Raw genomic sequence first — 24296 nt, 5'->3', positions numbered from 1 at the left:
CGCTACACAATATTATTTTGCATGAGGTACCGTTATCATGTCAGCTCGTTTGCAGCATGAGGTAGCTCGTTTGCAGCCATTTATAAACTCGAAAATAAATGCCGATTTTCTAAATAGCTGGAAATCGAAAGCAGATAAGTGAGTTGTGATAACAGTATCTCATGTAAAATAATATTGTCTAGTGAGCTCTTGTTCCACTTTTCGATTATCTTTTATCTATTTGAAGATATCACATAATTACTGTAAAATTAGCGGTATTTTAATTTCGCCGTGATAGGGCCTCTTAATATAGCAAAAGAAAACACGGAATCTTAAATTTTGGGGGTAAAAAGCCCACTTAATAACAATAGCGTTAAACTAAAAATAAACACAAGCGTAACAGAAAGAAAGAAATTCATATTTTTTCTTTACTTGTTTTGTACACAGTACAACAATAGGCAGTGATACACTAGATGGAATAAATTGCTGTCTAGGATTCAACCCAACAAATTCCACGCCAGTTTCGTATCGAGACTTCAAAATTAAATATAACCAAAAATGAACAAAAATATCAAGAGACAGAAAAAAACAACATAAAATAGGTTTCACTGACAAGACAGGTTTAGATAAATTTCAAAGTAGAAAGTGCAAAGCGTAACCTTCTTTAGGTAATCTAATACTAACACTAAACACGTGTGGTTTAGAAAAAATACCGGTACCTCTTCTGTTAATGAAGTTCATAATCATGTTAGCAGAAACAGGTTGTGAATTTATAAGTGTGTGTTAGTAATTTTGTTATATTGGTTTTAATAGGTAGAAAACACTAAACATTCTTGCACTTTTTGAGTAATTAAATCTTGTACTAATTTTGGATTAAATAAACCCTTGTACCAATTGTGCATAAATGGACCCTTGCACTTATCGCTATTCAACGTGTCAAGGAGTTGATATTTACAAGTATAATACTAAGTTTTTATTGTTTTCTGACACGTTTGTTAATATTCGTTTACTTTTACGAAAAGAAGGTTACAATATTCGTGTTTTACTTGCTTCTTTAAGCAAGAGAAAAAGTTTACTGCAACATGGCCAGAAATACATTCGTTACAAAATTGAGAGTGACCTAAGAGAAAATTCTCTCTTAAGAAACCTTGTACGAATGCGCCCGTGCAGTTTTGTTTCTAACGTTATACGTTTTCTTACCTCCTAAAGTAATAGTATCACAAAAGAAATAAGAACAGAACAACAATTAACAAGTAAAAATGAGAAATAATGAATTATCTTAAATAATGATGAACAATTAACACTATTATGATTTGAATTAAGTAATGATAGAATACAAATCAAGAAAAAAAAAAACCTTCTATAACAAGTTTATTTTATAACATATATTCTGTTTGTTATATTATATATATAACCTTTATTTTCCTTTTAGATAGTTACTATGACATTTTCGTCATCAAAACATGATTTAATACAGATTACTTTGTAAATTTTAGTATTTCTTGTTCATTTATATAATTAAAATCCAATTTTAAAAGGTTGTTTCTTTTAGAAATGATTCCTTTTTTGTAATTATGAAATAAAAATCACCATTGTTGTTGAGGTGAAGAAATGTTTATTCTGTTACATCGCAGCCAACCACCAACCTCTTGCAAATGAAAAGGGATGTCTGATGCTAAAGGAGGGAGCTTTGACGCGGTGCAACATAGTATCTTAAGAAAACTCTGACATCTTCTGTTTCTTTAGAGGATGAAAGAAGAAAATCTCTTTTCTGAGTATCTCCTGACGTTATATCTGTAGTTGTTCTCACTGGCTCGGATGCTGTGAAGAAGCTCAGCGTCTCTGCTAGTCAGAGTATCTGTTTGTCTCTTGTAGCGATCGGAGTATGTGCGCAAGCTACGCTCAGCCCAGGTTTGGGGACGAGGGATGTCTGGTTTGTAGCCTCTGGAACGCTGGTCGAGATAGTTGATGACGTCATCGTAGTAGTTTTCGCGGTAATCGTAGAGGTATTTGTATTGGAGGAACGTGGGTCGTTTCCAGTGAGTGAAATAACGGGGTCTGTTGGGAGTCAAACCACCGCTGGAAATGCTCTGGGCTGGGGGTGGTTCTGCAGCAGCGGGGGCAGCTTCGGCCGGAGGTGCGGCTTCTTCACCCATTTTGCTCCTCTGAAACAAAAGAAAAACACAAATCAATCAAGATGTCGATTGTAAACTGAAACATGTTTCATTAAATAGTAGCTTTGTATTATCAAGTAAATGAAATATTTTTCATCTATTATTAAGTTCAATATAAGCAGTTTGGCTAGATTTAACCTGACCCATTTGCTGCATAAAGTAACACCTGTTTGTCGCATGTTATTGCCTCTTTTCTTGATATGCGTGAAGTTACACGTGGTTATACTTCTGAAAAACTCAAGTACAATAGCACCTGTCTTGATTATATCAATTCAAACCATTTGCGTATGCTTGGCAACTATGTGTTGAAGCTTTACAAGAAACGAGAATGGCATAATTTGATTGGATATCTGTTAACTGAATCATCTTCACGACAATAGTAGTCAAAAACTAATTGAATTAGCATGTGAATATGTATTTTAACCGAAATTACAGACATAGTAGTATTAACGAAGTGTTATGGTGCGAAATGGGTCAAGGTAGAAAAACCCTGCCAACAACAATTAATCTCCTTGTAGCTGCGGCTTACGAGAAAGTAGATGGTAGACATAAATTTATGGTCAGCATATTACATCCTGATTTATTGTATATTTGTATAGTTTCCTAAATCGGAGTTTATGCGTTTTATCTTACAATGCTCTACATTGCCTCGCAACATTAGGTCAACAGGAAATTCTGTTACCAACGAAAATCAAACCCAGGAACTTCGTGTGCTAATCAATCAGTTAAAAGAAGTCGAAATACTGCTTCTATAATATTCTGCGTGCCAGTGTAGTGGCTAGCCCTTGGTAGATGAGTTGCTGGGTTCAAATGCCTGAGAGAGAGAGGATTATATGCACTTCAGCATTTAGTATCTCAAATCTCCTCTATACAGCCTCGTGGCTAACGAAGAACTAAATACAAATTCGTGTGAGGGTTAAAAAAAAAAAAAAAAACTTTGCACATGAAAAATGAACCAGGCAAGCAGGATTCAAACTTAGTCTATGATACTTTGGTATTTATATAAAATTAAGGTCCTTTAAAAACCAGATAGCTTTTGTATTAATTTATCACCTAGCAATGTTTGCTCAAAACTTTAGCCAAAAGATACCTCCTCAAACTACACGTAAATCTAACTTAATAAAAAGTAATGAACCTATCTTACCAAACTTGTTTACCTAAAGAAACTAACTTAACCTAAGTTTTTAAAAAGAAGTCTTGCAATATCATCTACTACGAGGATATCACGATTATTGCTGAATTTTTCTAAGAAAGTGGCTGTTTTTTTAAAGACAAGTCGCTAAATTGTTGTTGTAGTCGATACTTTTAACAGAATATCAGATGGACATAAAGAAATTTTATTTTTCATTTATTTATTTATTTTTATTTATTTATTTATTTATTATTTTTTATTTATTTATTTATTTTTATTGTTGCAACGAGATATCTCAGGTTTAAATCCCGACTCCCAACTATGATTTTCCAAAATGTCTTAGTTCCTTCTTGCGTATGCTGGGAATAACGGTTTGAAACATATATTCTCTCTGGGCAACTTCCGAAAATCTATTCCCCATTTATAGACATATCAGAAATATCTGAAAGTTAATAAATAAATAACTTCATAGAGGAAGCAGAGTGGTAGTCGAATTCCTGAATATGGTTCAATTATCTTTGGAGACACAGCATATTCAGCGCCAGGGGCGCACCCCTAGGTCCGGACCCTTCCCCCCCGCAAAAAATTCCTAACTCAATATACATTTATACACTTTTTCAATAAAACTATACTTGTTTAACAAGGAAACGATTGATGTGACATGAAAATTTGATTTTACACTTCATCTGTATTCTTTCTCTTATAAAAACAATCTATAGCACGGCCAACAAGAGATGGTCTCTGACGTTTCTTACCACATGCGGTGGGACATTGCAGCCCCTACTTTGATACCAGTGTTACCAACCACGATCACTCTGTCTTATACCATTAATTAAATTTCCAATACACTTGCACCGAAAAAAACCTTGACACGCGAGTAGTGGCAATATCACTGTGAGCTGTCAGAGACGTTCTCTTACTGGACGCACTATAGTTCTATCTCTTTTGTTTTTCTGGAAATAAAAGTAGAAGTATTTTACAATTACTTATCGTTTTTTCGGGTGCAGAATAGTGCCCATACAATACTACATAGACATAGTAGCTTGTACAGTCACGAACATTAATAAATGGAGGCTGAAGCCATTATTTCTTATGGCTCCAACCTCCATTTATTAATGTTCGTGACTGTACAGTAGTATTGGGATTCCCCTAAAGCTTGCGACCCTCTCAACAAAAATTTATGGTTGCCTATTCAGTGCTGACCCTGCATTGTCGAAATGGAGGTACTACACATATGGATAGGCAGTGGCGTATTTAAGGGAGGGGGCTTCCGGGCTTGAGCCGCCCGAAATTTTATTTATTATATTAAAGTAAATGAAATATCTTGCAGAATTTTCACATTTTCAGGACTAAAGTTAGCAATGCCCCACCCCACCCCGAAACAAAATCGTAAATACTCCACTGTGGATAGATAAAGCTACAGTGGTGTAACCAACTTCACTGTCAAAAAGATAACTTAGACAGAAACCAGATAAGAGTAGAAAGGGATAGAAACTGGGTAACACTAGAAAAGTCGATCTGTGAACAAAAAGTGCAAGTCAGAGCTTCATTTAACTGCTAATAATGGACATTGTTTAGCTAAAGGAAACAGCTGTTTTGTTCCCGAATTTATTCCAATACCTTTTGCGTTAATTTCTGGAAATCAAAGAAAATACGAATTTTGCCTCTCTAACTTTAACCCGTCCATATTAGTGAATTCTGGTCTATAAAAGATGGTAAGATAATATGATTTGATAACCACAAATCAGGCAATAAAAATCTGTCGTGTTGACTCTACACCTTTGTTGGCTGAAGGTAGAAAGTTTAGTTTATAGGAAGGTGTAATACATGTTGCTCAAAGAAGTCTGGTCTGTGGACCTATTCCTAGAGAATCTTTTCTAAACATAACCCCCAGGAAAAAAAAAACTTCCCGATAATAAAAATGAATCTGAAACTGGTTATGTTTAGAAACATAATATCAAATATCAAATAAAGAGGAAATATCAAATAAAATAGTTGGTTAATTGATTGGTTAGATTAGGGTGTAGCGTCCCTTTCAGCATCTAGACCAAACGAAACGTAGACCTACAGCTTAACTTGGAATCCATGAACTATATGAGCTCCTGGCTAGAATCGAACTCGGATCTCGCGCGCTGATGACGGGTACGATTACCATATAGCCACGAGGGAGCTCTGTTCGTAAAAATGAAAATGAAATATTTCAGTTTAACGTCCCACGCTTATGCTCTTTAGACTAAGGGAGACGATGATTAAAGTAAGTGAATGATAATTGAAGAATTGGTGGAATGAGAAAGTGGGAGGAAACGGGAGTATCCCGAGAAAATCCACGGACACGATGTTGTCCACCACAAGTTTACTTTGCCGAAGATAGAACCAAGGACCCCACGCACGAGAGGTAAGCACTCTACCACTAAGCTACCGTGTTCCCCGAGCTCAGTTTGTCAATTGAGTCATCAAGAAGATACAATTGGATACAATAGTGCCAGGGTTTGTGCAAACAAAAATCTTTGAGGTGCCCTTGTGAAAGTAGCACCACAATATTCCATTTTGTTGAATTTGCTGAAATATGAATATCTTTAGGAATGCGCACGAGACAAGATTTGTGGCTGTCTCGTATCGAAAATGTCCTGTAAAAGTGATGTATCGACTCGAAAAATGTATATTTCTCTATTGGAAGAGCCGTGTCTCGACTCGAATTTTGTCAGGAAAATCCTGTCTCGACTCGTCTCGTGCGCATCCCTAAATATCTTACAGTTATTACTTTTTTTCGGGAATCGAATCAGGTCCATTCGTATTTCAGATCATACAATGCATACCGCTCTGTCCTTGGAAGACGGTAAGAACACAAGATAAGACAAATATTTCGCTAATGAAGCCATTAAGTAAGACACCAAATTACCTCAAACTGAAATAAATTGAGATAAGACAACGAGCAAATTGCAATCTCATGTTAAATTATAAAAGAACATGTTATGTTGTCACATGCTGACGTCGTTCTAGTAAAGGGTGATAAGTACGATGCGTAGGTGGGATATGACGCCGGGGAAATGGGCGGGGACATCAAAGGTTTTGACTGTCATTCATAGAGACAAACTTTCTGAAGTTAATCCAGTTCGATGGCAGAGAGGTACACAGTAAGGCATTTTTCTCACACACCTGCTTTGGAAAGTGGGTGCAACATAAATTAAAATTATTGGCTGGTTCAGTTTGCTGCTGAGTCGTCACCTGTCTATTTTAAAAATACCGGAACCACATCCTCTACACACATTCATGATGCCATAACATATATACTAACTTCATCTTCTTTCTCTACTACGGTTTTTCTATTTTTTTTTTTTCATAAACTTATTAGCATGTCTGACGTCGTACTTAAAGGAAACAGTTCACTCTTAAAATTCTGGTGCATCGCTGTTAAAGCAGATTCTTTCTTTTTAGCTGTTCATAAATTATTCTTTATAGCATTAAACGCACATGTGATATTTCTAATAAACATTTGCGAAGCACATATTTTACATACTTCTAGACAGTACTGTATTGTGAAATAGAGAGGCATGTGTCCAACTTATGTAAGTGCAGAGAATATTGAAAATATAGCAGACAAATTTAGCTGTTGTCTCATTTCAAGCTTCATGTATGATATTTAACTGGCTTGCTATTCTTATTTTTTGGTAATAACTAAATGATCAGCTCGGGGCAAGACAACAATAAATTACATTTTTCTAATTTTCGAGTAAACTGGAAAATAGAGTTCAACATTCTCATGGAATGCAATGACATACCAAAAAGAGCTTTCCCTGCCATCTGAAGGCATATTTCTGAAATTAAACTACCTACATAGCGTTCTGTGGTTCAATCCCAACTCATTCCACCCAATAACTCAATTCCACAGGAGGTGGTGGTTATCATTGTCTTTCACCGAGCCACTCAATTATATGGATGAGTGCGCCGTTTTACGGAAAAATAACCATTTATGATTTTAGAGATTCAGTAGCCTAATGTATATGATTTAGAGATAATACTGAGATGGACTTGTCTTGTCTCGTCTCGAAATTTCGATATCAAACCGAGATCGAGACGGACTTCTATAAACTGAAACAAGACCAGGACTGAGACAGATATTTGTAATTCGAGACGATACTGAGACGAAACTACGCTCAGTCCCGAAAGTCTCCGTCTCGTCCTGAATATTGACAAAAAAATTACCAAAATTATTATTTTTACCCAGAATTTCTACGTTTTTAGGTTACATGTACGATCCTGGAACAACTGCCCTTGAGTGACCACAGTCATAGATGTATAGACGGGAGAAACAGTCAAAACACCTGTGATAACGTGCTATATCGAAAGCTTTTTGAACAGTCACGCCATTTTGACTTGGATTTCAATATATTTTATTCTATTTCGAGTCATTTTAATTACTCAAATAGCATGTAAGGACGTATTTAGAAAAAAAAATAATAATTTTGAAAACCAAAGTCGTAAGATTTGAATCCCTCAACAATACCTTTGAACGCAGTTAAGGAATTATCCAGGGAAAAATGTATTTATTTTTATTTATTTATTTTATTTTATTTATTTATTTTTTGTTAATTTAGTACAACCGCTCGTATAAGTAATGGTACCAACTATCCCATTAAACTGAGGGTAATATAATCAGATTAGGAAAAATAACTCTCCTCGGCGAAGTTCCTCGAATGACTCGGTGGGCGGCTTGCAGGAAACCAAAGCTTGGGGAAGTATGGTAGTATGGGGAATCTTCAAGTAAAACGGCATTCCCCTGAGAGGGTAATGATTTAAAATTCATCTGAAAAGCTTAAAACCATTTGACCGTTCTCGAACAACCAAAACCTGTTTGCTTTGTTAATCATTAAAGCTGAACACATCATGTTATACACTTTTATTAATCCTATACATGCACTGTAAACGTTACATAATAATACCCTGCCTGGATATGAACACGGTGGCTCCGGTGATACCCCAAGTCCTCGTCGTCGGAGCTGGGACCCACCTCAAGGGGTGCTATAGGCAGGACTGTAGTCGAGGGTGCACGGCGGTACACGCCGCATACCCTCTGCTTAATCTTAGGCATTAGAGTGTACCTTCTGTTTCAAAACGTACAATACTTTCTACTTTTATTTCGTTTATTTATTTATTTAATCGGGCCATGACTCCAGTGACAAAGTCAGCACTATATTACCTTTTTTTAATATTCTTACCGGGTATACAATTATATGTCATGAGAAAATACATGAAATTGTTTTAGACTATATAATAGTAATGTATCCTTTATATTTTAATTGAATTAATTAATACATTCGTTTTAAATTGTTCATTAAAAATTTATTCTATGATTTTATGATAATCATAGATTATCACAAAACAGCGTGTACCTTCTGAAAATATTAGGACTACAGCACTGGCTATAGGCTTCTGCCAAGTGTCGCCTTTGAGACGGGATTAACAAAATTTGTAGCAACCCCTGGTGATAGGGTGCCTAACATGCTTGCTATCAACAGGGGTCGATTTTTTATAATTAATTAGGTGCACTCATTTTGTTATTTTCCCTTAGTTGAGGCTTACCCTTAAGTTCATAGACTAACGTACAGTGCATCCCACTAGCTTTCGAACCCGAAAAAAACGTTATAATTTCCGAATAAATATACATAGGAAAATGAAATTCACAATACACGTACCTTGTTTCATGCTGAATACATGACTGTCACAGCAGGTGCTGAAAGTGTCCTCCCTGGACGTCAAGACATGTTTGTACACGGCGTTCCATATTGTGAAAAGTCCGATGTAGAGTCTCCGGTGTGATATCATGATTCACATTCTCAATGTTGTTTCGCAACTCTTGCAGTGATCGTGGGTTGTTTCTGTAGACACAACCTTTAAGAAAACTCCATAAGAAGAAATCAGGTGGTGTCAGATCCAGGGATCCTGGCGGCCACAATCCTTTGGAGATTATCCTGTCACCAAAAAAGGACTCAATTTCTGCAATGGCCACGTTGAAAGTATGGCATGTTCCTCCGTCTTGTTGGAAATAACCGCGACGCAGTTCTTGATCGTCCAGCTGATTCACAAATTCACTGAAGATGTGTAAGTAAACTTGTGTGTTTACTGTATCTTCAAAGAAGATGAGTCCAATGATACGCTGTCGGGAAATTGCACACCAAACTCCCTCCTTCAAGGGATGAAGTGGAATCTCATGGTACACATGCGGATTTTCGGCGGCCCACACCCGAGTATTCTGCGAGTTCACATAACCGGAGAGATGGAATCAAGCTTCATCTGTGAACCAAGTATAGTCTAGGATTCCTGGATTGTCATGCAACAAAGCTTGCAACCAACGACAATGCATCACACGCTTTTCCCAAATTGTAGTCTTCAACTCCTGGACGACTGTAACGCGATATGGAAACAGCTTGGCTCTTTTGGCGGCTCTTTGCACAGTTGACTTTGACATCCCTACTTCTTGTGATAATCGACGCAGGCTCTTCTTAGGGGACTGCAAAAGACGTTGCCGCACATTCTGTACTGTCTCTTCGGACATCCATGGACGCGCGCCTCCATGTCCCATAAGCAACGTTCCTGTTGTTTCGAACTTGTTCACCAAATTATGTATTGATGATTTCAATGGTCCTTTACGGCATCCAAGTTCACGGCAAAATTCACGTTGAACGGTCTGATACAATCCCAATATCCAATATTTTTTAACAATGAACACGCGTTCCTGTACGGTGTACAGAACCATCCTCGCGATGCAGCGACTCGAGTCACACTAACGCACGCGCACCACGCCAAGCAGCACTTCCCCTGGCGCTGCCTATCGTCTTTGTTTTGACGTGTGCGCTTCTGTTCAACCCTTTCTCGTGTTTAGCATGAAACAAGGTACGTGTATTGTGAATTTCATTTTCTTATGTACATTTATTCGGAAATTATAAGTTTTTTTCGGGTTCGAAAGCTAGTGGGACGCACTGTAGTTCACCTTAGCACTAATACAATCATACCTTTTGCACCCATTGTTTTTAGTTTTTTTTTAAAGTTACTGGTCACTTTAAGTTCCTTAGGTAACCCTCAATTGTTAGTTTCACACCCACACTGTTAGGTAGGATGTTTTTCATATTTTCCAGGTTCCAGCTCTCTGTCTGGGGAGATTTTCAGAGGAGATTGTCATGCAGGTGAAAATACCAGGTCAAAATGGCGAAGAAGAAGCCACCAACCGGTGAAGACTCAGGTGAAAAACCCACAACACCCGCGCAGGCTACCGTCCGAGGCTAGAAGGATGTAGGGAAACGTCCAAAGATTGTCGGCCCCGCCCGAGAATCCGCGGTCGCACACCTATAGTCTTCTACCCTTTCAATGGACTTAGAATCCCCCACATCAGTCCAGGTGGGGCTCTGCTGTATGTGAGGGATTAGACGGCTTGACCTCATAATGAGATCATAAACGTAAAGGGCTTTAGTCCTAAACTGACACATTCACCGCCCTCCCTAGGCTGAAAAAAGCCTTATATTCTCTTCATTTTTTTTAAATTAGGATTTTGTCAATTTTAATTTAGGATTCTCAAAACTAGGATTGTCAATTTTATATTTTAAAATAATTGATGGAAGGTCACTACTAGGAGTGGAACCTGCGGCTTCATTTGACCCAATACGTGAAACCTCACCAGGCCCGGACACCGGAAGGATTGACAGATTGAAAGCTCTTTCTTGATTCAGTGGCAGGTGGTGCATGGCCGTTCTTAGTTGGTGGGGCGATTTGTCTGGTTAATTCTGGTAACGAACAAGACTCTAGCTTACCAACTAAAGATTGGAATAGGAGCAGAAATTTCGAAATATGATACAGTACAACCCCTCAAATCCGAACTAATTGGGGCTGAAGCCTGTTCGGATTTCGGGGGTGTTCGGACTACCCGTGAAATAATATTACGCACTTATTTCGTCACTGAATTGGCGGTAAGACAACGACTGAGGTTATACAGGGTGACCCAGTGGTCGAAAGGGCAGTGACCTTGACTGGCGGGTGTACACTCATGTCCAAAATGATTGTCGCATATCTATAACTGTCTTCTTCTAAGAATATAATTAGAAAATGATTTTGAATATGCATTAAGTCTAAAAATGTTAAAACCTTAAAAATAAATTTGTGTGATTAAATCTATTTTTTTTTTTCATTTTCCAGCTGTAGTTATTTTTTTTTCTCCTGAGAACGTGTTCGGATTTGCCGGGTTTTCGGATTTCCGGGGTTCGGATTTGAGGGGTTGTACTATAGTTCAAAGAGAAAGAGCGTCAAAATAAACCAGAGAATTAGTGAGAACTATTAAGAAGCACTTTACATTTAAAATGTGTAACATTTTTTCCCTTTTTAAATCGTTCCACTAACCAATAAAAGTGCTATAAACGTTTTCTTTCTTTTTTTTTTCCTTATTTCGACGCGGAGTGTAGTTTGAGATGTATTTCCAATATTTGTAGTGAAGTGAGAGATTGAGTGCCTTATCTGGTTTGCGGGACTGAACAGGAACGAAATGGACTACAGCACTAGAGTTGATTGGTTAGAATTTAATTGTACATCCGGTGCTGAGGCTGTGTGAGACAATATTTGTTGCCTAAAGTAGGATCTGAGCCACTATTCGAGTTTTATCCAAGGCGTAGATATACTCACTGAAGATTGGATGGGTGAATACACGCATAGAAAGCACTAGCTCTGTATGGGTACTGGGCCTACAGTAATTCTTCAGTGAAGAATAAAAAGAGGAAAGAACAGGCTGCAAGATAATGCTTCTTACACATTTTTAGATTCCACACAATTTATTTTGAGATTATCGAGACGAAACGAAGACCACGTCGGCAAATTTTCGACTCCAGACGAGACCGATATCCTAATTGTGATACATTATTCATTTGAAGTTCGCCACCAAGAATCGAACCTAGTTCCTCGTACACTAAAAGCCCAAGCGTAGACACAAGATCAAGAATGAGGATTTCTACACTCTTTTATATAGGATAGAATTTGTTTGCAATAATATAAGCAACGCAATATTATAAGTAACACATTCACTTATTTTTTGTTGTTATATAATTTTGTGTGTATCAAATATTTCATTGAATCTAATATTCATTTCAGATAACCTTACTAGAGATCAAAACAAGTTCTCTCCACCACGCTCACGCAAGTGGATTGATAAACATGAATCTTGGTATTCCTTTTATTACCACCAAACCACTGGCGTCTCTGGCATGTAAAATTTGGGGGGGGGGTATCAAAGAAAGTTATTTAAATGGTATTACCTAGCCCAACCTGTTTATTAACTTCGATTCCATTTCTTACCTTTCTGCTTACCTTCACGGACCCCCTAAGGTGTATCAAGAACTTGAATACAATCGTTTCACAGCCTGAATATTATATTCCAAATAAATATAATTATTATTATTATTTATATGATATTTTGTTGTTAGTAAATAAATTAAATTAGAATAAAATATTGAATATTTTGTACTTCAAAATATTGAGGGGACGCGTCCCCCCCGCCAGAGACGCCCTGCATCAAACTCCCGAACCCAGAGGTATAGAATGTATCTAAATAAGTCTGCTAAAGAATGAATTAGTCGTCCTAACATTTTAAAAATCTGTATTAGAGAGATAAGTAATCATCACTTACAAGGTAATTATATATTTAATTTGTCATTTATTTAGTGGTCGGGGATTATGAGATAATATTGAATTGGCGAAGGATGACAGAATTGTGAATTAACAACGTACTTTCTATATTCACACGATAATTTCATCTTACTTTGCAACTCCAAATCAAATACAATCTGCATGGGTAATATCTAAGTGCCAACACGATAACGGCCGAACTTCAAATGATTGAAAGAAAAACAGATTGTGTCTTATTTAACCTCTAATAAACTTACATTTCTTTTATTTAGCTGCAAGGAAATTTAGATTGACGCGATACTATGTCTTTAAAATTTTCTCCTACGATCAGCAGCTTGTTCTTCTCGTCCACAGTGGCAAAGAAGGGTACCGTAGGAGAGTTTGTTTTGATAGCCTAGCAACTTACGTGAAATGAATAGTATATCTATTGGCAGAAATCTCATTTACGTCTTAGTGAGTAACCAGACGTTAAGATTTTAAGGGAAGAGCATTTTGTTGAAAATATGAGAAAACAATGCTAGTACATTCTATCTAACTGCAATCTTTGTGGTTGTACTGCTATCTTACATTTTAATTTTCTGAGTCATTCCACTAGATTACACACTTATCATCATACAAAACAAACACGAAAGTGGGAGAACCAAGGGAAGAAGAGGTGGGTTGTATGCAACCTGCGGGGAACTCACATTCCAACAGCTGATGTCGCTTCGCTCGTTAACTATTCCAAGGTTCAACCACACGTGAAATATGGCTTTTGGCACATATTCATTGCTATTTAGTTTGTTTTGGTCATGGCACGTATCATATGTATAAGCTATGAGTGTATTTATGTCGAGGGCGTAACAGTCAGCTGATGGTATTTTCATTTTGCAATTGTAGAGAAGAATACGTTCTTTAGCTTGTAATCGTGTTTAGTTGTTTTTAGAAATAACGTTGTTGCAAGTGCATACGTATATAAAGTGTCCTAAAATAAGTAACTTGTTTTTAAAAGGGATTTATAATTATCAAAGGGAGAAAACAATTCTATTACATTAAATTTAATTCAAAAGATTGTAATATGCATAACTGTAAATTTTTATATATCATGTTTAGTTATTCTCGTATAGAAATACATAATGAACCTTATTATTGAGGAACGTAGAGTCTGTTTGAGAAGAAACTGACAATCAGTTTCTCTTCGGAAAATTCTGAACTCGTACATCTTAGTCATACGTAAAATTAAATCAAAAGTTTATATTATTTGGCTGTTTTGAGACTTTTATTTAAACACAAAATGTCACGTAAATAGCTATGAACAGATATCAACATATCAGGGTTAGGCCTATAGAAGCAAAACCTGCTAAATCCATTTTTCAATTTTGTCAGGAGACGAAACAAAAGTGACTCCCTTATGTTTCAGAATTGTGGAACAATTGTCTTTCTTTAGTGGCAGATTTCACTCATTTGTATTAAGTGGTGGCCACTTAAAAAAAATGACAAAGTTGAAAAATGGATTTAGCAGGTTTTGCTTCTATACCCCTAATATGTGAAGCTACCTCTCTTTCGATGCTTTACAAGCAGTATGTGCGTCACTGTTAAGGATATATGTGTCACTATTTGGAGTACATTCGTCACTGTTAAGAGTATAAGCGTCACTGCCAGGATGTGCCACTGTTAGGTGTATAGCGTCACTGTTAGGAGTACATGTATCACTGTTAAGATTATATGTGTCATTGTTAGGATTATATCCGTCACTGTTAGGAATATTTGTGTCACTGTTAGGTGTACATGTGCTGTTAGGAGAACATGTCATTGTTAGGAGTATAGTGCCATTGTGAGAAGTACATGTGTCACTGTTAGGTGTATATGTGTCACTGTTAGGGCTATTTGTGTCACTGTCGGGAGAACGTGTGTCGCTGTTAGGAGTATAGTGTCACTGTTAGAAGTAAGTGTATCACTGTTAAGATTATAAGTGTAATTGTTAGAATTATATCCGTCACTGTTAGGAGTATAGTGCCATTGTGAGAAGTACATGTGTCACTGTTAGATGCATATGTGTCACTGTTAGGGCTATTTGTGTCACTGTCGGGAGAACGTGTGTCGCTGTTAGGAGTATAGTGTCACTGTTAGAAGTAAGTGTATCACTGTTAAGAGTATATGTGTCATTATTAGGATTATATGTGTCACTGATAGGAATATTTGTGTCACTGTTATAAGTGCATGTGTCACTGTTTGAAGTATATGTATCACTTTAGAAAAGCATGTGTTACTGTTAGAAGTACATGTGTCACTGTTAGAGGAATGTGTGTCACTGTTAGGAGTATGTGTCACTTAGAGGTATCTGTGTTACCGTTACTAGAAAATAAAAAGAAAACAATAGATACAGTTTGATGCTTAACTGTGTTTTTTATTATTTTTTTACATACACACTCTATAAATAAGTAAACCATTTGCTCCAGCAGAATAGGAAGAATTATCATTGGACACTAACGAACGACATTCCTTTTAGCGGCACAAGAATTCGTTTTCTCGACTTCTCGATCTACTCCGTTAGAATTTACTTTCAAAATCTCATTTTGTTGAGCTCGACGGACGTATCTTACAGTAAACTTATAATTTATAATTATTCAAAATTATAAACACGTCTTCTTGGAATACCCTGAAGAAATAGATTTTTAATTTCTTCAAAATCCTTGTATCAATAGACGGCACATGACCAGGTTTTATCATTTAACTATACACGGGCGTCATTTTGGGAACTCAGGGGCAATTCCCCCTCTCAGAGTATGAGAAATACACTTTTTTAAAAAATAAATTCAACTATCTAAATATCCATGTTTAAGAGTGCTCCAGTACTTGCACACCAATTTTTAGAGAGGTAGGTGGAGAGTGATCAAGTACTCCCAAATAGCCTCTCTAAAAATGATTGTGCAAGTACCGGAAGTTCTAAAAGATGGATATTTGGATAGCTCACATACTAGTTCCTCAGTGATGCCTTGACCCGACTACGATCGGTCCTATAGTAGTGGAACTATGGACCTTTACAGTTCATTGTTTCACGCTTTCGGCACCCTGTAACTACAAAACTATGTACTTCTGACCACAGGGCCACATTAGCTTTTTTTTTCTAAATTTTGATGAGAGAAACCCATTCCCAAATTATTGTGACAATTTTTTTGTAACACCCTGTATATGGCATAGTTTATGTAGTTTACTGTTCGAGTACCGTTCTTGCAGTTATAGATGCGTACGAAACGAGAATTGAGGCTGTCTTCTCCTGAAAAATGTGTTTTGAAAGTAGTTTTTGTCACGAAAAAATGAATCTTTTTTCTATTAGGAGAGTTGTCTTGTCTCGTGCGTAATTCTACGTGGAGCTATTTGAATCTGGGGGTCCCGATAAGAGTGCCCAAATTTAACAAAAAAGGGAAAACTCCGGAAAATACTCCGAATGTGTGGCTCGTGACACACTTGTATTGTATCATTCGAAAGCCTGATTCATTCCAAATCAAACGTAATTAGGATACCAGTAGGGATGCGCACGAGACGAGTCGAGACAGGATTTTCCTGACAAAATTCGAGTCGAGACACGGCTCTTCCAATAGAAAAATATACATTTTTCGAGTCAAGACATCACTTTTACAGCACATTTTCGAGACGAGACAGCCAAAAATCTTGTCTCGTGCGCATCCATAGACACCAGCACGCGCTAACGACTTTGTAAGTGAAAAATCTACAATTTCTTTTAAAATCCTATTATTTTAAATTAGTTTAAGAAAATTGAAGTTTATTCGGTCTATCTCAGAACCAGAGATGGCCGTCCTCCTAATGTCGTTCAACTCAATAAATTTCTACTGAGAAAGAGCTCTGAATTAAACGCTGGATTTTCTGAGAGTTCTTCAGAGCTTTTCAAAAGTATCCTTACATAATGCCTCTTAGACTCTTTCGAGAACTCTTTTCTAAGCAAAGTCGCCTGGACTCAGTGATACGGCACTTACCTCTAGCAAAGGCGCCGATCCTGGGTGGCCGGGGGGCCCGGGCCCCCCAAAGGTCATGTGGGCCCCTATTGTATCTATAAACATACAATATTTGGCATAATTTGAATGTAATTTGTCAAAAAACCTCATAGACCTATATATATATATATCTTCTGCATCTGAATGGGGTCCCCCAAATTTACAGAGAAATCGACGCCCTTGACCTCTAATGTGGTGCCGCAAAGTTGGCTTTTTGGAGAGCAAACACCATATGCGTGGGTTTTTTTTTCAAGGTTCTTTCGTTTTCTGCCTAGATTTTCATTCCACCTTTCGTTCGTTGACATCATTATCATATTCCTTAGCCTTGAAACATAACGTAGGAGCTTAATCCTAAATATTTTTTTTAACGTCTTAAGAGTCTTCATCTCGGCGAAATTAAAATACCGCTAATTTTACAGTAATTATGTGATATCTTCAAATAGATAAAATATAATTGAAATATGGAACAAGAGCCCCCTAGACAATATTATTTTGCGTGAGGTACCGTTATCACAAGTCACCTAGTGGCTTTCCGTTTCCAGCCGTTTAGAAACGCGAAAATAAATGCCGATTTTCAAAATGGCCAGAAATCGAAAGCAGATAAGTGGGTCGTGATAACGATATCTCATGTAAAATAATATTGTCTAGGGCGCTCTTGTTCCACATTTCGATTATCTTTTATCTATTTGAAGATTATCACATAATTACTGTAAAATTAGCGGTGTTTTAATTTCGCCGGGATGAAGCCTCTTAAGACTAAAATAGCTTTATTACCGATCATATCTGCAGCTTTATATATCGAATTCCATAATGACACAGTAATGAAGCTCTCACATCTGGCTTAGAAGCTCATTTTTTCTATTCCAGGACAAACGGACTTTATATGTTGTCTGTGGTTACTTCTCATTTTTCCTTCGTCATTCTCTTCTATCAGTTATTCGATAAACATACACTTATATTTCGCTTTTGTGGTTCACATATTACCTTTGCCAAGGATCTGACACAGTAAGAGTTCAGAGTTGGTTGGTGGGAAAGTATTAATTTATGTTTGTAAGTGAATATATATGTAATGAAGCCAAAATTAGTAAATTTCTGTACTGTAAGACAAGAATGAAATCTTTCAGTTTTACGTCCCACGATTATGCCGGCTAGGCTAAAGGAGACGGTGATGATGAGAAGTGAATGAAATAGTGGAATTAATAAAGGAAGGGGAAACAGGAGAACCCCGAGAAGACCCACGCACACGGTGTTCGTCCACCAGAAAGTTCACTTGGCGCGAGCTGGGATCGATCCAGGGAGCCAATGCACCAAAGGTGAACGCTCTACTACTGAGCCACCGCGGCCCCTCTTTATAGTATGCATAGTATCCTCAACATTATTCTTAATTTGTACCACTTTGTGATGAAATGGCAAACATGTATGCTTTCTGTATACGTGGTTCCAAGTTCGATCCCCGGTGCTGCTACTCAAACTCAGATTTAAAACCTCAAGTAGTTGGTACGTTGGTTGGAGTTAGCATTCTTTTCAGCACCGAGGCTACAATGAAACGTGGACCTACAGAATCCGAGCCACTGTAATGCGTTCAAATTTCAAGGTTCTTCCAGCAAACCTCAGATCCTGTGCACCACAGGAGAGCTCGCTAGCCACTGGACTAGTGGGAAAGGATTGCTTGGTTGGATAAGAGTTTAGTGTCTCTCTCAGAATCGAAACTATATGAGAGGTGGTCCTACTGCTTAACATTGCTGCCCGGAATCGAACCCTGGTCTTCCGACTGAAGGGAAGGGCATTTGAGGCCCTACTTTAAGCAATACATCGCATAGTCTCTATGTAGAAAAAGGACTCTCCAGTCAGGAATAAAAATGGATCTGAAAAAGTATGGAGAAATATGAGGTCACGACGTCTCTCGTGCCTATCTTTGCCCATTGTAATTTTTTTAGGAAGTGGAGGGACGGTATAGATATTTTTTGGAAGTAGGGGAACGGCATCCCCGAGTTCCCCTCACTTTTACCGGCGTCTCCAGTCTAAAAAATCAATCATTTCCAATCAATCAATCATTCTCAGTGTGCTTCTTGACTCTAGATACATAGTCCTGCCTCCTGGTCAAAGATAAGATGACATTCATATACATTCATCAGATTCTGAGCAAATATAGCTGGATGGGAAATCTAATCGGAACAGCATCATTTCAGATTTTGCTGGAAGCAGGGAGTCAAGATTATCCACCGATATCCATAGAGTTTCCTATTTTTATTATTATATTAAAATATACGAACCTCAAATTCAGAGGGGACAATTGCTCCCCTGTTCTTCCCAAACGATGTCCTGGAATCGGAAAGTCATAGGTTTAAATACCACAGAGAACAATGATGCTTATTTTCTTTTCTCCTCTCATTGTTGTGTAAGGTAAATACTGGGATGGGATCTTTACTATAATCCCATCAGCTTCATTCCGAGAATTGAATTCTGTAACCTATTATTAATGCTAATTGCTAGCATATAAAATATTATTATTTAATGAAATGAAATATTTCAGTTTTACGTCCCACGCTTAAGCCGGTGAGGCTAAAGGAGACGGTGATGATGAATAATGAATGAAATGGTGGAATGAGGAAAGTGGGAGGAAACGGGAGAACCCCGAGGAAACCCCCACATACGGTGTTTGTTCACCACAAAGCTCACTTGGCGGAGGCTGGGATCGAACCCGGGACCCCAAGCACCAGAGGTGAACGCTCTACCACTGAGCCACCGCGGCCACATTATTATTTAATAAAGAACGTAAAATTTATAGGACATTTATAGGCCGGGGCCTTCCCGCATCTAATCGCAGTGGTGATTTTAGAAGATTTTCCCCAGGGGGACTTTCAATACACGAAAAGTATTATAATATTGCGAAAGTTCTTGCCCCGTGAGAATTTCGTTTATCTGGGGAAGGAGAGGAATTTCTCCTCAGATTATCCTCTGAAATTATAACTGCTTAATGATATTGCGGTCCATAACCTCCAGGTCTCATCAGCTAAGACCGATATGCAGGTGCTTTATTATACTTATTAACTTGTTACTATTAATTAAAAAAAAAATCAACAGAATTTGGTTTGCAAGGTAGATTATATCAATTACTATATCAACTAGATCATACTCTTTATACACCTCTTGGTACTATGCAAGCACGAACCCAGAAATTTTTGCTGGGGTGTCCAAGCTTTGAGAATGGGTGGGAATCCAGTACGCACGTAGCAGTTAACGGGTATTATTCTGCAACCAAAGGGACGATAAGTAACTGTAAAATATTTCCACTTATATTTCCAGAAAAAAGTAGAACTACACAGAGAAAAATGCGTTCTCCGGACAGCGGAATATTGTACAAATATAAGGTATTCTCTTGCTTACTATAGAAATCAGTACGGAGCATACGTTGTCCGTATGCTACATAGGCACTGCCCTTAGATGTTACATGATACCGTTGCAGGATGCATGACATCTAACAGTTTTCCGTATATCACATGCATATACTTAGGCTATGTTACCTTCGTCAGCAATATGTTATATACGTCCATTTGTATGTGAGATCCTGACCGCCTACATTGTTTCATGCGGAAAGTAAAAAAATGAAATGAAATCTTTGAGTTTTACGTCCCACGGTTATGCCGGTTAAGCTAAAGGAGACGGTGATGATGAGAGATGAGTGAAATGGTGGAATGAAGAAAGTGGGAGGAAACGGGAGAACCCCGAGAAAACCCACGAGCACGGTGATGCGGAAAGTACGTATAGATGGAACACTTATACAGAAAGTATTATAAAACATGCGTTTTCAGTTATACGTCTGCTGTACGTTAAGTCCAAAAACTACAGGAATTACGCATGTAACCTATCTTTTTAAGTACGCCACCTACAATTTATTTTCTTAGTGTTATAAGAGAAAGATGATTTGTTTGATTTTAACACTCTTCTCAGCAACGAAGGTATATGAGACGGGACTTACTAATTAACGTGGAATCTGAACCACATGAGCTCCTGTCAGGAATCAAACGCGGGTCTGCCTTATAAGAGAAAGAGTATAGATGAACTGTTAGATCAAATTTTCATGCTACAGCTATCATTTCAATCATTTCCATCTTAAACAAGTAGAAGTTTTATTAAGAAGGTGTACAAAGTTAGGAAGTTTGGAGAAAATCCGGACCCTCGGATCCCCGTGGGTACGCCCCTGATACTATAACCCATGAAGGAATATGACTGACGTATCTTCCACTGGGTAATGCGTCATCAGCAGATCCGTATCCAACGCCATTATTCTTGCATTCAACAAAGGAAATTAAATCTTTGAGTTTTACGTCCCACTATTATGCCGGTTAGGCTAAAGGGGACGGTGATGATGAGTAATGAATGAAATGGTGGAATGAAGAAAGTGGGAGGAAGCGGGAGAACCCCGAGAAAACCCACATACACGGTTTTTGTCCACCACAAATTTCACTTGGCGGGGGCTGGGATCGAACCCGGGACCCCAAGCACCAGAGGTGAACACTCTACCACGGAGCCACCGCGGCCCTCTTCAACAAAGGAATTCTTAACCTTTATATTCAAGTAACACTGCACATTTTGGTTTGTTAAGGGCGATGTACCTACACAGGGAACCAAATCCAGGACCAGAGATCATGGTAACTCAGTGGCAGAGCTCCCACTTCTGGTGAGTGAGAGGGGTCCCCGGTTCCATCATAGTTTGCGCCAAGTAGGCTTTGTGGTGGACAAATATCATGTGTGTGGGTTTTCTCGGGAGTTTTCCCATTTCCCCCACTTTCCTCATTCGACCACTTCGTTCATTATTTTCATTATTATTTCCCTGAGCCTTGGACCATAGTCGTATTATCTATATATATAAAAGAGAACGTACAAATCCTTTGTTAGCTCATCACGCTAATACGGCTGAACCAATTTCTTTCATTTTTGGGGGGTTATTAAGATTTGGACCCTAGATGGTTTTTATCATATCACTTTAATTTTCAATTACCAGTGTCTTGAGATAATTGACCATTCAAGTGTCCATAACGTACAAATCCTTTGTTAGCTCATCATAGCTAAATCTAACCGTATTTATATGCAACCCACATGACCGTGTCACTCGGCGGGTTAACATAAATGACAGGCGATATAATGTTAACATTTACTGCAATCTTCTATGGTTTTTATCATATCACTTGAAAGCGAAAAAGTAAAAATTATCTAAGTAACAAAGTTTATTGCGTTCCGGGGTGACCCCAGCGAAGCGGGGTGAACGCTGCTAGTGTTAAACTAAAAAAAAGGAATCTAGAAGCATGCACACTGTTTAGCCACATGATAACACATATTTTCTTATATTATATAAAAAAGTTTCTGTTAAAAAAATAATCAAATCTAAAGTTTTTTCTGCTAATGATAATAAAATTTCGTTAGTTAGTTTGTTTAAAACATTGTAAAAGAAAATTATGTTTAAAATACTCCTCTAAACACAATAATGTAATGTACGAGCTTTATCGTGGGCAAGAGGAGTTTCCATTTTCATCTTTGCTACGGATAATCTGTGTTCGATTCTAGCTGTGATGAGCATATTAGATAGTTGGGATCTCACGTTGAAGCTCGGGTCCAGGCGCCTACCCAGAAATTTTTGTTGGGGGGGGGGTCCAAGCTTTGGGGCGAAGGGTCCAATATTACAACCCACTACGTCTATGTAGTATTGAAGGGTATTATTCTGCACCCGAAAAGACAATAAGTAATTGTAAAATACTTCCATCTATATTTTCAGGAAAAAAAAAATAATATAACTATATTGTTTTTATATGAGAAACAGTATACAGATGAAGTGTAAGATCATTTTTTTATGCTACGACAATCATTTCTCTGTTAAAGAATTATAGTTTTATTAAGAAAGTGTACAAATATATGTTGAGTTAGGAAGTTTAGGGGGGATCCGGACCAGGCCCGTATCCATGGGGGTCTAGGGGGGCCGAGCCCCGCCTAAATTTTTGCTGGCCCCCCTAAAATTTTCACGGTAGGGTTGCAAATGAACTATAATATGGTGATGAACTATAATGTGGTTGGATCGTGCCACCCTAACTTCAGCCGGGCCTCCCCTACATTTTTGGGCAGGCTACCGGCCTGATCCGGACCCGATGGACCCCGTGGATGCATCCCTGTTCGTGTCCACGTGTCATGTAACCTCAATCTGGAAAACGAGGTTAAAGTGATACAAGTAAATTAAAATACAGTTGGATTTATCATTATTATTATTATTATTATTATTATTATTATTATTATTATTATTATTTTAAGTGACCACCTACTTATTTTTAGGGTCATTATAATCTTTATAAGGAATAAAAGATTAATCTGTTTGTTTTAATTTTTAAACGTGAATAGACGAACAAACCTTTTCAGAGAAACGTAATGATCAGTTTTTGAGTTTAGTGTTATAGTTGGAGGCCAGTGTAGTTCACTTTTTTTTTCTAACTTAAACTAAGTAATCCTGAACTAATCTAAACTAATAGAACCTTACTTAAAGTAACTGAAGCATAAACATTTTTTATTGAACCAACTACACTAGCTTCATCTGTTGTAGAAAATTCTAGTTTTTTTATTTTTTTTTTAACCCGACTGTACGAAGACCTTAAAAGGCTATCGAAACACAATTGAATAATTTGTGGTCGAAATTTCCAACCGAAAGCTAAAATTCTGGAAATGCCACTGTAGAGAAACGAAATCACAATAATTTTCACTGAGTAATGTTATTTGCACTTTTTGCGTAATATACACTTATAAACACACTGTCGAGAATATAAATCATTAATGATCATGCGCTTTTTATTTTTGCGCGCCCTCTGTGATAAAATCCACACTCGTCATTTTAAAGGTAAACGTACACGATTACATTTTTTGCCACAACATTTTGTGTGTGGGAGATGAAAAAAAAAAACGAAAATGTGTTGTGTATTTTTCATATACCGCGTCCTCGTGCGTAATGTGCTATTTTTTATCGTATTATGGAGAGCCTACCTGCTATCCTAGCTGCTTGCTTGGCCACCGGTTGAGAAGAGAAGAGATGTTAATTCCCAACTGAGCACCTTGTGACTGAGCCCCCTTAACACCACCAAAGTTGGAATCCCGCCCCCTCCGTAACTCCCCTCACGTCCTCTTGTTTGCCTTTTTTTTTACAACTCTTCTTTTTTGTTGTTTTGTTTTGTCTTTCGTTTGTGGAGCTTTGCTATTTTATCCTACTTCTTTTTCTTTACTCTATTTTTTAAACCTGTGATATATATTTTTTTGTTTTATTTTGTTTCACCCTCTCCGCCTCGCCGATGGTCCACATCACAGACTGTCTTTTATCTCAGGCAC

The 24296-nt window shown here is 37.6% G+C and overlaps 1 protein-coding gene across 1 annotated transcript; it reads right to left on the bottom strand.

Annotated features, from left to right (window-relative positions):
- Positions 1-376: 376 nt before the first annotated feature.
- Positions 377-24095, bottom strand: fln (flightin). The gene is made up of 2 exons (XM_081764493.1): positions 23958-24095; positions 377-2144 (listed from the first exon to the last, which is right to left on the bottom strand). Exon 2 carries the CDS (start codon positions 2133-2135, stop codon positions 1722-1724), a length of 414 nt encoding a protein of 137 aa, XP_081620619.1. The 5' UTR covers positions 2136-2144; positions 23958-24095; the 3' UTR covers positions 377-1721.
- Positions 24096-24296: the final 201 nt, after the last annotated feature.

Source organism: Thermobia domestica, chromosome 7 (genome assembly GCF_964235325.1).
Source record: "Thermobia domestica chromosome 7, izTheDome1.hap1.1, whole genome shotgun sequence".
Classification (NCBI taxonomy): domain Eukaryota; kingdom Metazoa; phylum Arthropoda; class Insecta; order Zygentoma; family Lepismatidae; genus Thermobia; species Thermobia domestica.
The sequence above is the reverse complement of the archived record's forward strand: the minus strand, read 5'-3'. Positions and strand labels throughout refer to the sequence as shown.

Bases quoted from the DNA above. Each gene is read 5' to 3' on its own strand.
- fln (XM_081764493.1), bottom strand. From the start codon at position 2,135: ATGGGTGAAGAAGCCGCACCTCCGGCCGAAGCTGCCCCCGCTGCTGCA.